Genomic DNA, 20,696 nt, shown 5'->3' with positions numbered 1-20,696 from the left:
AGAACAGACTGGAGGAAAATATCTCACCAGTGCGGTTTTCACAAAACACTAAACTGTGTGCTTCCTTCTCAGTCAAATCAAAACCACCACATCTTATTTTTCATGTAATGTACTGACATGGCACCTTAATATATATATATATATATATATATATATATATATATACTTAAAATCATAAACATGCATCGAAGAGAGACAATTACCTGTTGTTTTGTTAGGTAGTCTGCCAGAGTATTTAGCAACTTGTAGTAGATTTCAAACCATGGTAGATAACTGAAAGAGAGAAAAATGCATTAATGGAAAATGTGATCATTTTCTAAGGAAAAGGACAGAAAACAGGATGAGCTGAATGAAAAAACATCAGTTTATCGTGAAGTGAACTATAGAGAGATTCAGTCCACTGAAAACTTTTTCTATGTGTGTTATGAGTCAATCTTTACCCATCAAAATGTCAAATAAATCATTTCACCATCTGCTAGACAGCACAAATTTGTGGATTGAGTTTGTTATGTATAGCCTCGCAATATTACTGTGTATGTATATTGGTGACCTATCGCTTCAAGATCAAGTGCATGCAGGACATTGATAGTGGATTGTGTTTTGAGCTGCAGCTGCTCCAAAGCAGAGTCACCGCTAAATTAAAGAAAAAAAAACAAACCAAAAAAACAGTAAATGCGATCTAGTTCTTATTATGACATTCTTGGTGCCCAGGGCCCTCCACATGCTACACATTCCTGACATTCCTGTTCTTTTAGCCACTAGGAAAGGAAAACAATGGATTGTCTTGAACAAAAAACCATCATAGCTTTCATGTGATGCGGAGGGATGCAAAGGTTTACAAGCATGCTGCTCACAGATGCACAGGCTTAACAAAAATGCAGTACAAGATGCCTGGTGCCCCCCCTCCTCCGCCCTTCTCTGTGCCTCGTTTTATGCCCTTCACACAAGAAAAAAAAAAAGAAATCGTTGCCTTATGCAATTAATGTAAAATAAATAAATTCATTACCAGGCACACACACTCAAAATAATTTATACTGCAGTGTTTGTGTTAAAGCTAATCACTAAGTACACCCACCATAAGCTAAAAGCATCTGCAGCATGGCTTTCTTTACAAAGTTGACATTTTCTTGGCCAAGTCGACTTGGCTTTCGTGGTGGAAGATGGCCAACATTTTTCTTTTGGCATAAAAGCTGCGAGGACTCAGCGCGTTTAATGTTATGCAATCAAATAATAAAAAAAACATGGTGTCCTATCAAGGTATTGAATTTTTATTTAGTTTTGGGGTTTAAACATGCAATTTTGAACGGCGCATGAATAATGATTCCAGATAAGGACTTCTTAGCATCGCGATGAAATAAACAGAAACACCCATTAATGCTTCATTAACTTGCCTGGATGCAGGGGTTGAAAAATAAATTAGTGGCCAAATGAGCCAATCAATCAGTAGTGGATTCTTATTTGCTCACCAATAATCAGCAAGTGAACAAGTGATAGTGTTATAAGGAGTCATTAAAACAATAATTTGACTCAAATTAATATTCTGGTAAAGAGGCTGAGAGTGCAGTTATACAATAATAAATGAATGAGTAAGTAAGTGAAGCTTTGATTGTGTGAGAGTTTAGAGGCCAGTGAAGTCGTGCTCAGGCAGTTGGCTGGAGACTATGGAGTTTCCAGGGCATGGGTCACTGGCTGCTCTGTAGACTGGAATTAACAGACAACAAGAAAACAATAAAGTGGACCTAATGCAAATTTTCATATCGCTAAATCCGCAAGGGGCCAATGACAGGCTGGGTTCCCGGAGGAGTGCAGCCAAGCGCACCAATCAGAGAGGTTGAGTGACCATTAGTCTGAAACAATCAGCCTCTTAGCATGCCAATATTTTGACGTCTGCGCGACGATTTACAGCAATCAGGTCACACTCACAGGAGAAACTAAATCAAACACGCGTATGTTAATTCACATGCTGACCGGATATCAACCTTAAGACCTATTTCTGCCACGTCAAACAACACGTAACCCAAATATCTGCATACGGGGTCAGTTTACATTTAACCACTGCAGGGAAAGTTCAGTCTGATATAATGACTATGGGGGGAACAAAGCCTTTGTATTATCTGCCTTCTGTTTAAGAAGCCAGGCTTCTGGACATTAATCCTTCATTTTTCACAGTTGAAGGGGATGTAAATAGGACTCTCGCTGTCAGAGCAGCCGTCAAGCCTCACAGATCTCACAGTCATTACACTCCTACACCAAGGTGCTGTAAATCCTTTGTTTTAGAGGAAAATGCATGATCGCAGGAGGTGAAGGCAGTCAACCACAAATTATCAATATTCTTCTACCATCTTCCTACAATAGGTAATGGTCCCTTTTTATGCAAATTGAATAGAAAGAATATAAGTTAAAGATGTATTGTTTTCCTCTACTTACACCCCCCCCCCCCCCCCCCCCGCTCCCCCCCCCCGCTCTGTGCTCTGTGCTCTCTGTTGATGCAAAGTTAAAGTTTGGAAAGCTTAGAGAGATACTCCTACTCCTCACAGTTCATTGCTCAGATCTGTTTGTGCTTCGCAAATCCTCCGATAGAGAGAGAGGCATCCATCACAAGAGTGCTCAGTGCGTGGGGGCCCCGCAATCTCTCCTGCCATTTTAAACACATGTCTCCTCAAAGTGCCATGTACTCAAAGAATGAACCAGCTAATCTGCGGCCCACTCACAGCCCGTCATGCTCTCCATCTCCGGCTCAGACCACCTAACAGAACGGAAATATTTAACAGAAGACGGGGAGATGCAAGTGGAATCTCCAATAATGCTTTTATGGACAGGAAGTGAACAGGAAAACAAATGAGGCTGTAATATTGAGAATAAATTGGAGCGAAATAACCATTTACAAACTCTCCAACTACTCAGTAGTTAAAGGTGTTTTATTCACTCTTAACATTGGAGCACTTGTATCAGCTTTTTCTGCTGCCATAAACTACCTGTTGGGTGCAAAGCACGACACTTATTCCTGTTCCTCAGATGAATCTTAAATCTCCTTTAGTGCACAGGCACCTGTAATCGTAAGTCATCTTACACTTTGTATAGACAGCTCAGTGGAAGATTTCATTACACCTTTACTTTCTCAGGTTAAGGGGTTAAGTACAGGGAAGGAAATGTCCTCCGGCGACCCACTAAATGACCACTAACTGGAGCAAGCCAGTCCCTAAAACGTGTCCTAAAGCCTCAGCCAATAAATACAACTGAGGAAATCAAATTCTTTAATCTCTGAGTTAATCACAGAAAATCCTTTGAATGTGAGAGACGAACAGTGAGAAAAGACGGGGAATAGGACTGTGAAACAGAACCAGTTATAATTGTTTTCTGAGTGTGCTGTTTCTTTTTGTTCTCTAGAGGTTTTGCCTGTAGGGCGCATGGCCCTTTCGGCCACGGCTTTAGCAATGAGACTACAAAGGTCTGTCCACATAAAACTGTCCTGCTCATTAAAGCACTTCCTCCTGTAAGCAGAGGTGACAATTTTACGGTCCCAGCACTTCAACAATCACAGACAAGCAAACTGTTTTAATTAATTTTATTTTACATCCATTGGACATCATGGATTAAATGAAAATGAAATTGTGGGCCTGGGCCTCCTGCTTTAGATTTTAACCGGACACATTTTAACTGATAATTCTTGAGGATAAACAACTTACATTATCTGTACTTTTTTACATTTTTCTTTAATTGTCATTTTTTAACACAAGCAATCTGATTTCATTTCCCTAATATTGCTTTGCATCAGTAATACGGTAAAATTAAAAACAGTTAAGAAAATAATAAATAGAAAATAAACGCCTGACCAGGGACCTTGAGCGCAGGCACGTCATTTACAAATGTATCACTTCTGTTCTAGAATATATCTAAAATACTGTTCTTTTTATGCCTCAGAATATCTTTTGCTCATCTTCTCACAGTGGGGCTACTTAAGATTTAAAAAAAGGAAAAGATAAGGACATAAAAGAAATAAAACATAACCAGGGAGCACACAAACATTTCCAAATTAACGAAAAAAAACAAAAACTTTCTATACGTTATTTTATTATAAATGAAGCAAGCCATGCAAACTACTCAGAATGCATAATGAATTTTATACATCATATGTCAAATGAATTAGCATGTCTAACTCAGCGAGAGGGACAGGGGAACCTCTGCTAATTGGCAGTGAAGCTTCATGCATAATTATGGGCCAAGCGTCGTTGCTGTCGCACTGTGGCAGTAGCCGAATAACGAGGAGAAAAGAGAGAGAGAGAGAGAGACGGAGGGAGAGGGAGGGAGAGGGAGAGGGAGAGATGGAGAGAGAGAGAGGTATAGAAAGAGAGAGAGAACGAGAAAGACAGAGAAAGGAAAAACAAAGGCCATGGAAGCTGGCCGGGAAGGGTGGGTGGTGTGGGGAGGAGGGGCACTGTTCTTTACAGCAGCTCATCAGGGCAGCGACAAACCCACGACTGTCCATCAACAGCCACACACACCCAGCACCCTCCACACACACACACACCACACACACACACCCACACACACACAGAGGAAGCGAGATCACCACTTACAACAGTCCTTCTTTACACTAACAGAGAAGAAGAAAAGGCTTTGTGCTCCTTTTTCCAGTGTGTTGTTTGTTAAACTGCTTAATACATTAATTAAAAATTGATTTATTTTGTACATTTTCCTCAGTTTATTTTAAAGAGCACAAGCCTGTCCACTGAGATTACCACTGGAGTGCTCCTTCTGTGTAATGGTAAGGTAATTACATCAGTAAAAACATTGTGTCAACATGCAATTACATGGGAATTAAATGATAATAGCCTTTGTTAGAGAGTAATTATGCGAAGAAAATGCTATTTTGCTGGGTTTGGTGTCCTCATTTATGTTTGCGGTGAAAGGATAAATCCACCTATGAAAATCAAAAACTGCTAAACTTTTGGATAATTATAGGCACATCACTAACATATTTGTGTGGGCAGATGAGAATATAAATTTGTTATTCTGGCATAGTGCAGCTCAGTGTGAAGTGTGAGAATGAATGGAAATGCTGTCTCAAAAGTCTGTGTTCACTTCTAAGATCTGGTAAATTAATTTTTTTCATCACACTTGAAATATAAACGCGGATATGAAAAAAGAAAAAAAAAACAGTTCTGAGACTGATCCATAGATAATTTGAAAAAGGGCAGAACAGACCAAATCTTGCTTATCTGAACGAGTAAATAAAGACACTGGTGTCTGAACAAGTCTTTTGCCCACACATTCTCTTGATTCTGATTCAGAAAGTGAAATGTGAAAGGCTGACTTTTATATGTTTGGATTTGGGAAGTGTGGCATAACTTTGAGCACATGCAGTTGTCTCTCATTTGAACATAGTTAAATTTATGGAATATGTTTAATCTTTTTAAATAATGAAGTGAAAGATACACAGTGCTAAAGACAGTGGTGAAATTCAGTTCATTAGGACATGATAATAAATGAAGAATACAAAAGACAGTATTTATAGTTTGGAGGATTAAAATAACACTGAAGCATAACAAGATTTTGTGAGCTGTGTGTGTGTTTATGTGTGTGTGTGTGTGTGTGTGTGTATTACCTGAGCAGACATATGCAGACCCGGCAGCCTTGAGTGAGTCGACAGAAACCAAACCTCTGTTTGCTGTCAATGTCCGTCAGCACAAAGGTGAAATTCTGCCCCACCTGATTGTGGGAAACCCTGGGGCCGGAGACAAGGGACACATACACACACATAAACGGCCAAAACAACGTAATGACTTAACAATCAATTGAATGCAATCCGGTGGAGTAAATCTTTGAAAACTTTCAAATTCAGAATACAACAAAATAGAGCACAATTGGGTCTGTCTGGATCAGAAACAGATATAAATCTCACCATGAGATAAATGCCCAGTCAAGATCCAAATCAGATGTCACATATTTCCGCTGTGGCTGCTTGAAAAAATGTAAAATCTTTTCTAACCCCAAGGTGCGTTTTAAAGAAGCTATGTTCCTCCCTACACCACTAGATGGCAGCAGCTCAGCTTCAGTAAAAGACTGTATATCCTCCACCTCCCCTCCCTCCCTCCCTCCCTCTCTTTTACTCTCTTTCTCTCCGTCTTTACAATAGGAATTTTAACATGTCATTTTCCATGCTGAAAATAAGAGGGCCGGTATTTTTCAGAGAGCTGCCGGCCTGATCGGACCTACATTATGTAGAGGAGGACACACTTGGCTTAGGCTAAGGACGCTTTCACACACACGTGCACACATAAACATGCTACTGTGCATGATCCATCAAGTGGGCACGTCACCGATGACCTCATCAGCATCATCTTTAATGGAAGTTGTTGTTATCATTATCATCATAATCATAGTGTGGCCTCACCATCGCAGCATTTACATTTTTGTGGATACATTGCCAACAGCTGTGTGTTTTACAGGTCCGGTTAGAACACACTGAATGCAGGAAAATGTCCGATTTTCTTTATGTGGTTTAAGACCAGAGAGGTTATGTGCAATCACACCCACAAATATACTCATCGCAACACTCTGACAGCTAATGAAACATCAAATGAATGTACCCAGAAATGATGGTAATTTAAACATAACATAACTGTGTGATGCACAAAATACACATCATCTCATTTCCTTTTTCATATGTATCTCTGTAGGTGGGAGGAGAATTAGGTGCACATATCTCATCGTGTGTGTGTGTGTGTGTGTGTGTGTGTGTGTGTGTGTGTGTGTGTGTGTGTGTGTGTGTGCGTGTGTGTGTGTGTGTGTTGTGTGCAGGAGGTGAAAGTTAGCTAAACAGGGAAGCAAAGAGGAATCGTACCTTTCCACGTCAAAGGGAAAGCAGAACTTTGGTATCGTCTGAAGGACCTCCTGAGAAACCAGAACAGAGAGACACACAAACACACACCTTTTTAGAGAATTGCACATCAAAGGGAAAACAAATAAGAAGCGTGTATTGCAATATAAAAATCTCTTGGGCTTCCACTAAGTGGGTGCTATCAACCGGCTGAACAAAATGAGGATTAATGTTAAACACTGCTGATAGCAATCTGACAAAGTCTTCACATCCCAAACACTGCAGCCTAAATGCACTTAATCCAAATGAATGGGCAATATAAACCACTTCATTTGGCAAAGCAGCGTGGAAAGGTTCCCTTTTTTTCCCAAAGATGGGGAGGGATCCTCGATCCACAGCTTGAATAATTAGCAGTTAATAAGTTCATCGATTATCTGGTGCCAAAGGGAGATGAAAAGATGAAGGAAGGGAGAGAAAGAAAGAGAGAGAGAGAAGGGAGAGAGAGGGGACACACAACACCAAGGCTATGGTGGCAGATTGTAGTGACAATGGGCTAAGCAGCTCTGAGGGGTTAAGAGGTAGGAGGGGGGTACAAGCCTTCAGGGCTTTACCTCCCAACACCTCCCTTGTGGGTTGGGGGGGGTCTGCATGATCTTGAAGCGAGGTGGGAGGGGAGGAGAGGGGGGGCACCTTTCCACCAGCAGCATATGGATTTAGACAGGGAGCAGGAACAGAGCGGAGCACCATATGGGTGAGCAACTCCAGACCAGCCACACAGCCACAGAGTCCTGGGTCCCCGCTCTGTCTGTCTGTCGCTCTGTCTCCCCGTCTCTCTGGCTGCTAACCTGCGCCAGAGTCGGCGCCAGGCATCAGGTCCTTTTTTTGCCGTCTGTCTTTCAGCTACCTCTCTCTCAGTTCTGGCCAACCTCACAGACTAATCCTGGGCACTGGGTGGCTGTCTGCTCTGCTCTGGCCTCTCTCTATCTCTTTCTCTTGGTTTGCCTGCCAAGCTCGGCCACCAAGCCCAGGGTCTGTCTCTTCTTTCTGACTGGAGATGTCCGAGCTGAGAGTGACGCTGCCGCTCTACTGTTTCTCAGTCTACCTCCCCCAGAGACTGATCCAGACGACAGGTTGGGTGTCTTCTGCTGCTGCTAAGACCTCGCCGCGGGGAGCAGTCACTGATTCCCCCTCCCCGTCCTGCCCCTCCTTATCAAAACTTAAAGCTGCCACCCCAGCACAACACAACCATCGGCACAGACAAGCAAGCAACAGCAACAATGAGCTATGACAGAGCGGGGGGGGGGGGTGTTGTGTGTGTGTGTGTGTGTGTGTGTGTGTGTGTGTGTCATGTGTTTTTGTGCATTTGAGTGTATGATGTATGTGAGTGCCTGCCTGCTTCAAGGACTTTGTGTATTCAATGTGAGAGGGTGGTTAAGCATGTACATTTCATTTTGTTTGTGTGTGTGTGTGTGTGTGGGGGGGGTGACGACTGAGTTTGACTCGGCTATATGTTTTTGTGTGTGTGCGTGTGTGTGCCCACACATGAGCATACGGGAGGGGCAGGCAGGCAAGGTGGGGTGGGTGGGAAGTGGTTGTTTTTACGTATCAGGATCTGTGATAAAGTAGAGAACTCGACAAAGACGGAGGGCTCAGTGGCAGAGGAGGTCTCTGTCTCTGCTGTGGCTGTGTGTGTGTGTGTGTGTGTGTGTGTGTGTGTGTGTGTGTGTGTGTGTGCGTGCGTGCGTGCGTGCACATGTGTGTGACTGTGTCTTGGCGTGTGCGGCTGTAAAACTGTCACACACATCAGAGCTGCCATCGCTGTATGCGTTTGCTACTATTATTAACCACTATGTACGCACACCAATATGTTCCAGAGAGCCCTCCCTGGCGCACTGCATATGGCTCACAAACCCAAACAGACACACGCACACATGCGCAAACACACACACACACACATATACACACACGCAGGCACTCGCTTTCTGTGCAAATAAAAACATTTGACTTGCCAGATTTGAGAGTTGTCACAGCCCCGCCCACATCAGTTGTCTGTGTTTGAGTGACAGTCTCGAGGCTGTAGAGACTCTAATCTCATGCAGGACCAGTGGGAAGTGATGTGTCTGTCTGTGTGTATAATGTGACATAGAACAGCAGACATGTTCTCTCTCTCTCTCCTTCTCTCTCTCCCTCTATCTATCTATCTCTCTCCATATATATATATATATATATATATATATATATATATATATATATATATATATATATATATATATATATATATATATATATATATATATATATATATATATATATATATATATATATATATATATATATATATATACACACGCACACACGCACACACGCGCACACACACACTCCTAAGAAACATATATACATAGTCTGGTGTACTGACAACATACAGTCAGACATTTTCAATCTGTTGTCTTTAGCCATTATATAGACTCTACCGCTGTCACTGTTTCTGAAATCAGACAAGATCTACCTTCACCACAGCAATATATGTTAGGGCTGCTATTACAAAAAAAAAAAGACAATGCACTCGACTCACGTAATAACTTAATAACTTGAATGCAGGGTGCTGAATACCTAATATAGGGAATAGACAAAAAAAAATCAAGGACAGAACAACTATTACACTTTAATATTGTCACATGTATGTTTCGGCCAGGACGCCCCGCTTCAGCATGTGTTCTGGAAAACTCACAATCGATCTAAACAGGTGTGTTAATTATAGGTTACCACAATCCGACAGGTGCATCCCAATAGGGCTGCAATCTATCAAATAATCTGTCTATTTGTTTTTGTCATTACAAAGTGTCAAAATGTAGTGAAAAAATATCCATCACACTTCCTCAAGACAGCTGTCTGTCCTTGTCCAATCTTTAAACATCTTGCCCTGTACTATTTTGTCTGTTGCCCTGTTGCATTTTAGGAAACCTTTTCAACACCTTGGCCAGGGACTAAAGATGAAAAACAGCCCTTTGGCAAATTCTGGCATTTTCACTCATGTGTTACCCTGTGTTTTATTCATTTGCACTCTCCTCTCTTCAATAAACCAACAGTAAGTGAGTTCTCAGATTTGGAAATTTATTTTTTTTAGGTAAATATGGCAAGCATTTACCAATTCACAATCAGATTAATTTTCTGTCATACACAGAATATAAACTTGTTAAATGATAAAATGGTTGAGCTATGATAAATAAACATAAATATAATATAAACTCTGTAGGGAAACTGCTGAAGAGGGAAAACACACCAGAACGCTGTTGTTTGCACTGAAGCAACGTTACCAGTATAAACTTGTGATGAAACTTTTGGTCGGGGTTTTGAGATACCCCTCTCTGAGATTTCTGCCTCAAGCCTAAAACAAAGGAGTCGACCAGAATATAATTAATAGTGCTCACAGGACTGAAAAGTTGCATTTTATTCACAACATGTCTTTTTGGATTAGTGTTTCCATGACTCCGGATAATATACACACTTCAGAATGTACCTCTGTATGCAAAGAGATGTGAAAATCTCAAAAACCAATATCTATAAAACATAAAAAATATATATCAAAACTAATGCAAATAACACCAAACTGTGTGCATGGCTACATACCACCAGGGGTAGGAGAGAAAATATGTGTTTTGGTAATTTGGATGAATCAACCTTTCATACTGAGCTCAACAGTGTTCCCTGCTCCAGCAGCTTTAACCAAACAGACAGCTTGTATGAGATCTGCAACTCATAATCTTTCTTTTCCTCATCTGTCAGTCTGTTTCCAGTTTCCTACATCATACCTGTATTTCTGATAACTCGTCCTCGGATCTGTAGCTCTCTTTCCACTTCCCTCCCTCCATGACTGGGCCCTATACCATGGGGATATCTAAACAGGAATGGCACAAAGGGGGGGTGTTCTTCCACAGTTTCTTAGTACAGTAAGCCCCCCACCACTGCCACCACACACACATGCACGCATGCACACAAACACACACACACTCCCCCTGCTTGCCATTTTCCCAAGACAAAAGAAAAAGAGGCAGCTAATATATTTGCAGCTTTGCGAGAGGGGGTGGAGGAGTGGGGAGGAATCTGCTGCTAGGCTGAGCTTGGCAGACAGTGGTATATGTGTGTGTATGTGTGTGTGTGTGCTGTTTATCGTGAGTGGAGACAGGGGTATCACTCAGTGAGACAGAATACTCTGGGTTCCCCCAGCGGACGATCCTGCTATCACTGCACCACAACACTACAACACACAGGAGCACTGTGCAGCTTTGCACCATACCCCTGCAGAATAGCACCGTACAGCAGGGGAGAGCAACAAACTTTGCAGCGCAGGGCGACAATCTCGCTTTTCTGCTCTTAAAAAATAGGCCTAAACTTCACTTTTATTCCTGCTCTAGCCTGATTCTTTTAGAAGTAATTGTGGTGGGTTAGGTTATATATAGTTGAGGCATACAGCAGGTATGGGGGGTGGGGGGATTTGACACATGAGAGATCATACTCTGCGGGATAGGCTCGACTGTTTCTAGCACACATATACATGCACCTCCCACTTGGCCACTCACCATGAGTAAAACGGGGGGAAAACAGCTTTTAACATCACAGCAAGTGGACATAATGTTGTTAACCAGGTTTCTTTTTTTTTTCTTTTAAGTGTCTTCAATAAACTGATCAAATGCTAAACTCGGTATCAGCCATGGTGTTTCATTTTGGGTGTGAACTTCATGAGCAACATTCATTTTTCCATATGCTTGCAAATGAATGCAGGGAGGGAATGAACGAGGATGGAGTAAAAGCTGAAACTATAAGGAAAAAAAAGGAGAGAAAGACAGAAAGGCCGACAGACAGGCAGGCAGGCAGGCAGGCAGGCAGGCAGACAGACGAGTGAATGTCATGAGGAAGGAGAGATGGAAAAGGTATTCGATGGACAGAGCAGAAGGAGGGAGGAAGAAGGGGAGGGAAGGAGGGAGGGAGAGGCAGCACAGTTCATGCCCCTCTCCCCATGCAGCGAGGACTCCTCCCTGGGGGGACTCAGACTTTAAGCCCCTGCCCTGCTTTATATTCCCCTGGCTACTGCAGCCAGATCAATCTAGCTTGCTACCCGGTGTAACTCAACCCAGTTCAGTGCAGCCTGGCCCCCAGAGCCCTCCATGCAGGGTGTAGTTTTAGGAGGAATGGAGGCTGGTGGCAGGCAAATTTGTAAATGTACCACTGGTATACCCATATTAGAAGCAGACTTTTAAAAGGACAGTATCAGTGTTTTTGCATGTGTCAGCCCATTACTACAACTCACATGTACTTTGAATTACTGTCAGCTGTTTTCAAAGCATGCCACGCTGTTTCACAACCCTGGATGTGTTTTTTTCACTTCATAATCCATCACATTGCACATTGTGCCTGCTTTTATTTTATTTTATTTTTTGGTCAGAGTTAATTTATTATTTCCTGGTAATGCAATTGCAACTGCAGACTTGAAAAGCCTGCACGGCATTACCACACAAAAATAACATAACTCAATGTAATGTGGACAAGATGTTCCACTGTGATGGATTACTTAACTCAAGTTAAGTTTTTGCAAGATGAGTTTTTACACCAGATGGAAATGAACAAAAATCAATTAAAGCTGGAAAAGGAGGTAGTAAAAGAGCCACGAGGATTCAGCTGTGAACTAAGCTCAGCTCAGGTGCAGCGTGTCACATGTGTACAAGTCATCAAAGGTCTGAAGAATTAAACCAGCTCTTTCTGTTCTTTTAATGAGGTAACATACTTCCCAGCCATGTTAACAGTTTTAATTCAGTTACTGTGTAAAGGCATTGTTAAAGTTACTGCGTAAAATAGTATAAAGGTCACACACATAAGCTCATGATTCGAACTGGTGATCAGGAAACTCAACTCATGACATCACAGTCACACCACGTCAAATTAACTAACCATTAAGCTAAATTCTGTGTCCACAAAAGCCACTCTGAGTCCCTAAACTGAGCAAACACCATCCACTGAGGAAGACCACGAGATGACCTTGAGTTAAAGATATGGAGAATTTCTGCTTTAAAATGTCTAAAAATTGATTGACCTTGGTTATATATTTTCTTTGGCTGTGTACCTACATTATTCCATATGTTTCCAACAATCTTCCTGCCCACAGAAATCAGTAATCTAATTCACGTAATGGTGTGTTTCATTTGGTCACCTGTCTCAATAACTTCTAGGAAAACATCACAATGATACGTTAGAGTGTGTGGAAGGAAGTCGGGGAATTTGTCTCAACATAACATGAATCAAACTTCCTTCGCCTTTTCTGTGAACATTTCTGCCTGAGTCATGCAGTTAGGTTTTCACTGGAAACTGTGGTTGTGTAACAATGAAGACAACTCCCATGAGTTCACACAACGGTGCAACGTCCAACTCTACCTTTTGTTTTCATTGTTTTTATTTTGGTGTTGTTTTATTTCAATTTAATTTAATACCCATTGTGGCAGAAATGAGATATTGTGTGATTAAGATATTTTTTTCAAACTTGTAATTGAGGTTAGTTACACTCCATGTAACATACGTTTTAGGAATGCTGAATGTCACACTCTAACCTGTATAGGATCGTTATCATCATCCTAAATACTGGAAGCTATGTGTTGGAATTCTGTCGATGTGCACTGGGTGGTTAACTTCATAATCATTTCAATAATCTAAATATGTATCAATTTTTGGATTTTTGCTCAGACTAGGCAGAGTATTCCCCAGCTAGTGGCTGCTGTGCTGGAATCAGAAGTATACTTTAAGACTTTGAGGTAAAAGTTGAGAGAGACCAGTTCTTCTGTGGATATGTTTAATGACTGTAAGAAAACTGGCTTTTGCAAAGCTATCTCTTCTATATATGTCAAACATGCAGCATAATGGAGTTTAAAGGCAACAGTGGGTAGCAGCAGGCAGGGACCCTGCTTATCCAGCCAGCGCTTCAACAGTATAATGACACAGTCAGCAGGGCTACTAACACATCAGCGCTGGAAACCACAGTGTCTCCACTCACCCTTCCTTCACCTCTTCCTCCCGCACGCTCCCGTGGCCTCTTCATCACCTCCTCTCTTCCTTCCCTTCTCTCTCGTTCTCTCCATCCCCCACTCTCCGTCCTCTTTCACCTCCCTCCTAAACCCCCTGTCGTCATCTTGGATTCCCCCCTTCCTGCATACCCCACCTTTTCCTCACCCTTACCAACACCCCTCGTCCCCCCTCTTGCCCCCCCTTTCTCCCCCTTTTCCCAATTAGTCTGTCTGTGTGCAGCTACCCAGCCGATCTCTGCCCATCCTGCCGGTGCTGGTTCGCTCATCCAGCCCCTCTGGCGAACATGACAAAGAGAGATCCTCAGTATTCAAACAGACACACTGCTTTCAAATGCCGAATGGCAGGGTCGACCTGGGTGCAGCTTTAAGCAAAATATTCAAATTCTCAGCCTTTCTTTTTTAAGAATTTGCATGGATATGCATTCATTTGCAATGTGTAAAGGCACAAGGACAGCTGAGCCTTGGTTTTAGAGAGAGAGGGGGAAAAAATAAATAATGCAGAATAAAAATGTATGATGGTATGAAACCTTGATTGGGTAGACTGGTGGATTAAAAATAGGTTCCAAACTAATAAAAGCCCAAAGCCATAAACATATGACTCATGTTACTGATGAACTGATTATTATCAGTTCTTTCACTTGGAAAAGGGAGGGTATTAGTCTGTGATATAATACACCATAAACAGTATACTTCCTGAACAACTTCCTGTTTCTCGCACATCTCCAAACTGCACCAGATACCAAAAGGTAAGTGGATGTGATAATATCAACAGGAAATAGAGAGAGAGAGAGAGAGAGAGAGAGAGAGAGAGAGAGAGAGAGAGAGAGAGAGAGAGAGAGAAAACAAGAGGGTGAGGGAGAAGAGATCAACTGTGGGTATTTAAATGGTTAAAACCTTAATAGAGCACTTGAAAACATTTAACATTGTGAATCCCGAAGACAAGAAAGCTCTCAGGCAAACTTAAATGGGCTAAATTGTGTCTCCACTTTCATACCTTCCATTCTATCACCATTTAGCATTCAAATACATTGTGAAATCAATAGCATCCAACCAATAAATTAAAAAAAAAAGGCACAAGAGATTAATCTCCTGTCATTTCATAGACCACAGCCTATTAATACAATGCTTTACATAGTCACATGCAATCCTTATCAGGGACTTATTCCAATAAAATCTACCACCCCACTACATCTTCCTGAACAATACCAATATTTTCATGTTTTCAAAAGACAAGAAATAAGTGCAGGTATGGTAGATAATGTAAAGTGTTGCATGAGTCAGTGAAATCTAAGAATTGCTTGACAACAAAAAGGCTTGCTTAATAATTGAGACCACATTTTTTTTAAATGTCAGACATGACAAAACTACTTGTTTACTTTTCACTGATAACTTAAAATGAGCGCCAGATATTTATTAGTGAGTGGGAATGTCAGACAGACATATTTCTATCCTAAGCAGGACACTGTCTTGGATCAGACTTTGGTAGGTGACCCTCACCTCTGACCCTCCTGTCAAGACACACATACGAAGATAAGTCTCTATCGGTTTTCTTCAATTAATATCAGAGTGATTCCTAGACGTGAACATACTATAGTTATTTCACGGCAAACTTAATAATATCCGCCTCCATAGTATATCTGAGCACATGTGGGATGCTTAGGTCTTGTCTTACTAAGAGTGAGTCCAAAGGGCTTCATCTTTTTTCAGGCAGCTGGACAAATTAATAGGAGTGAAAACATAATCTGATACAGACACAGATAGAGTGAAACTTAAAAACGCAGACTAAGAGAGGGAACAAGATAAAGGACAAGACTAAAAATGACTATGAATGCCAATGACGGTGACAGGGGTGATGGTAGGGAATCCAGATTTAGAGACGGAGATAGAGACACTATTCTGCAGGAATAAAAAATCCTTCAGAATAGTGAGGAGAGGAGCAGAAGAACAATGGGCAGAGGCACAGCCTCCTCTGGCCGCTGCAGACCGCAGACCCTGCAGAGATTTCTTTCATTAGGCTTTAATAGTATGCTGCCGGCTTGCCATTCTGACCTGCGCTCTGTGCCAGTAATAAGAACGGCCTTCAAAGCTGGACCAAAGCAACAGAGCTGCTTGAGAGGGGGGAAGGTGCGGGGGGAGGGGGTGATGGAGAGAGGTGGAGGGGCACATGAGCCGATGAGGTGCACTTTTAAATTGACACGGGGGCGTTACATTTTCACATTGTTGCTCACTCTACCCAGACTGATAGGAGAGGGAGATGGGGAAGAGGGAGTTTTGTCTTCCTGGATTTTTTATCTAATCCCCCTCCGCCAGTTTCTGTTCCCAGTGACCCCTCTGCGGCACAGTGTCTGTGTTAAGGGAGGTTATTTTGGTTAACGGTCCCATGTTACCCAGAGCTTTTCTCCAGGAGGTGTTGAAGGTGGCAGATTGATCTTCTGGCCTCTTCGAGCACTTGCCAACACCTGACAGATATATGTGGTCTTATATTCATGTTGTATGCGCCACCTCTATATCAAGAAGAAATCCTGTTTGCTAAAAATATTTGTCATTTTCAAATCTGTGCTTTCAGACCCTTAAGGACATCACAGATGCCTAAACCAAGGACAAAATAAATGCCTTAGTTTGGCTCTCCTGTGTATTTCCACTGGCTTCAACACCTTACACCCTCTTGAATGGAAACGTAACCGGAAAATAAGCATCCCAGAAGCCATTGCATTTACCCCCCGAGATGTCCTTGCTCAAGTTTAATAAGGGAAGGTAAAATGTTGCTAGGACTCTTTCTTTTCCTCTTTAGGCTATCATGCATATGTAGGATGAATTCAATCATTTGTTTTAACAAGAGGGATAACATCCCCTTAACCCCCCACTGCCCAGCCCCAAACTCACTGCCGGTCTATCAGCTGTTAATGAGTCACCTCCAATACAACAACATTCCACTGGGGTAGTATACATGCCATCCATTGAATTGCACTCATTTATTTCCTGCTTTTTCCACAATGGATGTATTCATGTTATGGGGTGAGGGGGCATATTGCTTGGAGGATAAGTATGTGGCGTCAACAATAACACTGTGCATTATTCCAGTGCTAATAACCTGTCCTGCTGATGTCCTTTCTACGTATCACAGATGGGCTCAGACAGGGGAGAGCGGCAGTATTATGCCTCTGCAGAGATCTTCTACTGAATATATTACCATGTGATAGGGGGAGATGTCTCACTCCCTAACACACACACACGCACACGCACACACACACACTTGTAGTGTTGGGCCAAGAGAGCTGCATATGCCCCAAACATACAAGCATGGGCTTCATTAATGACGTGCCAGGAGGAGAGAGAGAGAGGGATGGAGAGAGAGAGCACGCGTGTGTGTGTGTGTGTGTGTGTGTGTGTGTGTGTGTGTGTGTGTGTGTACCAAGCAGCCGGGGGGGGATTTCCTTCTTTAAGCTTTCAGCTCCCACTGGGCTTAGCTCGACTGTATGAACCCTGATGTGGGCCTGCCTCTAACACATGGCGTCACACACTCACACACACATACACACAAAGAATGTATATACTGAAGCTCAGCAGGGGAGCAGCAGTGCAACACTGGCTCCTAAACATTTGGCTGTGGACGTCTCATTGACAGATGTACATGGAATCTAGCAGAGGGGGTCAGGTCATGGTTGCACCCTCCTCTTCCTCCCTCTCCTTTGCCTCCCTCTGTCCATCCTTTACACAACACCCTTTTTGTTCTGCCATTATTTCTGTCTCTGTCTCTGGCTGGTGGCTGCTGGTTGTGCCATGTGACAGGGAGTGCAGTAAAGGAAAAATGTGCGCCAATTAAGCTACATCGTTATATGTGTGATAGCTCTGTTGGCAACAGCAGCATGTGGTTAGGGTAAGTCTGGCATCTGATACCGTAAATACAAGTTTCCTGGTTGACAGCAACAACCTGTTTCTAAGTGTGGATGCGCTCTTTCTTCCTCTGTGAGCAAAGCCATTATACTGAGGGAATTTGGCAGCATTTAAAAATACAATATACTGTACATTTTGGTGCATCCTCACTGAGCTAGCCAACATTATAGCTCAGCAGAGGAGGAGGTCATCAGTGTTTACATGCCTCTCCTCCATGATGGATGCTTCCTTCTGCGTCGCGATTAGCATTAGCAGGTGTAGTTCCGAACTGAACCTGTGCACACCAAGGTTTGTGGATTATCTTGAGCAACCAGGTTAGATTGCTGGGAAGAGACATTGTTGTTGAATGGTTCAAATGAATTTTCTGGTGCTTTGAGCACCACCAGCTGAGTGCCATCTACTTCCATTATAGTTGAGAGAAGGCAGACATCTCTACAGCCGATATCTCCAAAGCACATCAAGAAAAATGTGGATTTAAACCTGACAAGGAACTCAGACAAATTGGTGTAGAATAAAGATATCATTATGAAACAAAACAAGGTGGAACAACGTTTTACCACATGACTAACAAACTCCTCGTTCTCTATTCTGGAGTCTCTGTTCCCTAACTGCAGCCGTGTGTTCAAAAACAGTCCAAAGAAGTAGACAGCAGTGACACAATTGCTGACAAAGAAGCAGAAAATTATCTTGTCCGATCGCATATCATACAATTTACAACATAGTGAAAGGGCTACTCACTCATGCATTTAACCCATCCTGAGGGAGCAGTGGGCAATGTACGCACTCAGGTACCAATTCCAGATCATAGCCATCACGGTGGGTTTCCAGTCAGTGCCCTGATGAAGGGCACTGACTGGAAAATCAGCCTTGTGTACATGTACAGAGAACCCAGAGGAAACCCACACAAGCACAGAGAGAACATGGAAACTGCACACAGAAAGACCAAACACAGGACCTTCTTGCTGAGAGGCATCGGGGCTAACCACTGCGCCAGCCTATTGCCCATGGTGATGTTGACTGTTAGCCATCAGCAATACATGGTGGCATCATCCATCAGCCTAACCTTACTGGAACACAGCATGACAATAGTAAAACTTGAACACAACCCAGTGTGCTGAATAGTCCAAAATCCTCAGGGTCAGCCACATGAGCCAACAGAAAAGCTTATTTGAAAAGCTTGTTCACGTCTCCGATGAGCTGATGACCAGATGGAAACTAGCCTAACGCACATTCACCATCAATCTACTATTTGTACTGGGAGAGGACCAGCAGTGCAGTTAGCTCATAGGACTCGTAGGATGAAATCATCTATAGCTGAATCAACTACTGTCCAACTGCAGCTTGGGAAACACAAGCAACACAACCAACAGCTCTTTACTCCACCGCCAAAACACAGCACCGCTTTTCTTTTCACCAGTCACTGGGTGATGCAGGAGAGATGTGAGCAGCGGGGCGTAAAAACACTTCCCCTGCTCTCCTCTTCCCTCTCTACCACCCTGCTTCTCCCAGGAAGCCAGCCCAGAGGTCAGTGCAATCAGGACCCATGAGCAACAAAAGGGCCCTAGTTAGGCGTCCGGCTCAGTGCCCGAGCCAAAGGCCAGCTTCATGGGGCGAGACTGTCCATTAGGCAAGACCCTGGAACACCCGGGGGATCTGAGGTGAAGAGGGTTAGAAGGAAGAATAAAAACACGATCAACCCAGACACATACACACACATATTCTCAAAGACATACACAGATCATATGAGGCCTTGTTTGACACTGCTGTCAGGGTGCAGTGAAGGGGAAAGACGAGACCGTGTGACACACTGAGACATCACACACATACATGTGCACATATTCATGCACACACACACTTTTAGGGCCCCCCCCAACACACACACAGGCAAACACAATAAAGGTATAAATTTCCATCTTTTTATCTCTCAGTTTCCCACACGTTGCGCCTGGCTTCACAAAACTGGCTGTAGCGGCACCCAAAGAGCTGACAAAATATGTTCATTCTCAACAGCTCGCCACAAAGCATCGCTACTTTTACTCCCATCATTTTGGAGGATTGGTCGGCATGCTTGTCCTTCTGAATACACTCTGGCCTGACTGAGGTGCTGTACTTTTCTCTCCAGTATTACCTTCTTCACCTTTGTCACTCATTGGTGATGTTTAACATTTAAGCTTGTCCATTTCTCAGTAACTGTACAAACAACTTTATCATTGTGAGGAGTACAACATTTCATGGTTGGTATTAGACCTGCAGGCCAGAAAATGTACACTTCACACACACACAGAAAATGTACACTTCACACACACACACAAAAAAAAAATATATTTGGGGTTTTTGCAATCACAGCATTACATTCCTAAAACCTTCATGCTATGAAAGTTAAGTGTCCTTCTTTTCACTGCCCCAACTCTTTCTCGATTTCTTTCTCACTTCGTCATTCTACACAGCTCTCACCTTGCCTTCATCTTTCTACCTCACTATCCCTCCAAAATCAACTTCTTAACCCAATTGCAACTTCCCTGTTAACTTTTTTTGTTGCCAAAAATCTCCTTTAAAACTCATCTAACTGCCATCCCCCACCTCCTTTATTCTTACATCTACCTCCTCTCCTATATGACTATTACTCTCATATATTGCTCCCTCCTTCGGGTGCAATACAAGGTCTCAACTGAGGGTCACATATCATTGTTTTCAAGTTAGCATGTCTGGCCCCCTGCTACAGAACCTCTGCACACCCACCTTGACTCCTCCACCACTGTTCTCACCCACTATCTGCTCCTCTCCTCAGGGTCAACACTCAGCTCCCTTAAGGCTGAACCCACCAATCATGTCTACTGGCTCCATCCCTCAGACTGCTGCTGCCTCACCCACCCAATCGACCTCTCTTCCAAAGATCCCCTATCCTGCCTCCCCCA

The 20,696-nt window shown here is 42.8% G+C and overlaps 1 protein-coding gene across 3 annotated transcripts in view; it reads right to left on the bottom strand.

Moving 5' to 3' along the window:
* Nucleotides 1-20,696, bottom strand: part of dennd1b (DENN/MADD domain containing 1B) — a 107,329-nt gene that overhangs the window by 56,250 nt on the left and 30,383 nt on the right. For all 3 annotated transcript variants that reach the window (XM_037114746.1, XM_037114745.1, XM_037114747.1), the window contains exons 4-6: nt 6,845-6,894; nt 5,606-5,725; nt 204-273 (exon numbers count right to left, since the gene is read on the bottom strand). In XM_037114746.1, the coding sequence (XP_036970641.1) occupies nt 204-273; nt 5,606-5,725; nt 6,845-6,894 (240 nt within the window). The remainder of the gene's footprint in view (nt 1-203; nt 274-5,605; nt 5,726-6,844; nt 6,895-20,696) is intronic.

This window comes from Acanthopagrus latus, chromosome 11, assembly GCF_904848185.1.
Source record: "Acanthopagrus latus isolate v.2019 chromosome 11, fAcaLat1.1, whole genome shotgun sequence".
NCBI classification, from domain to species: Eukaryota; Metazoa; Chordata; class Actinopteri; order Spariformes; family Sparidae; genus Acanthopagrus; species Acanthopagrus latus.
This window is presented reverse-complemented; position numbering and strand designations above follow the sequence as displayed.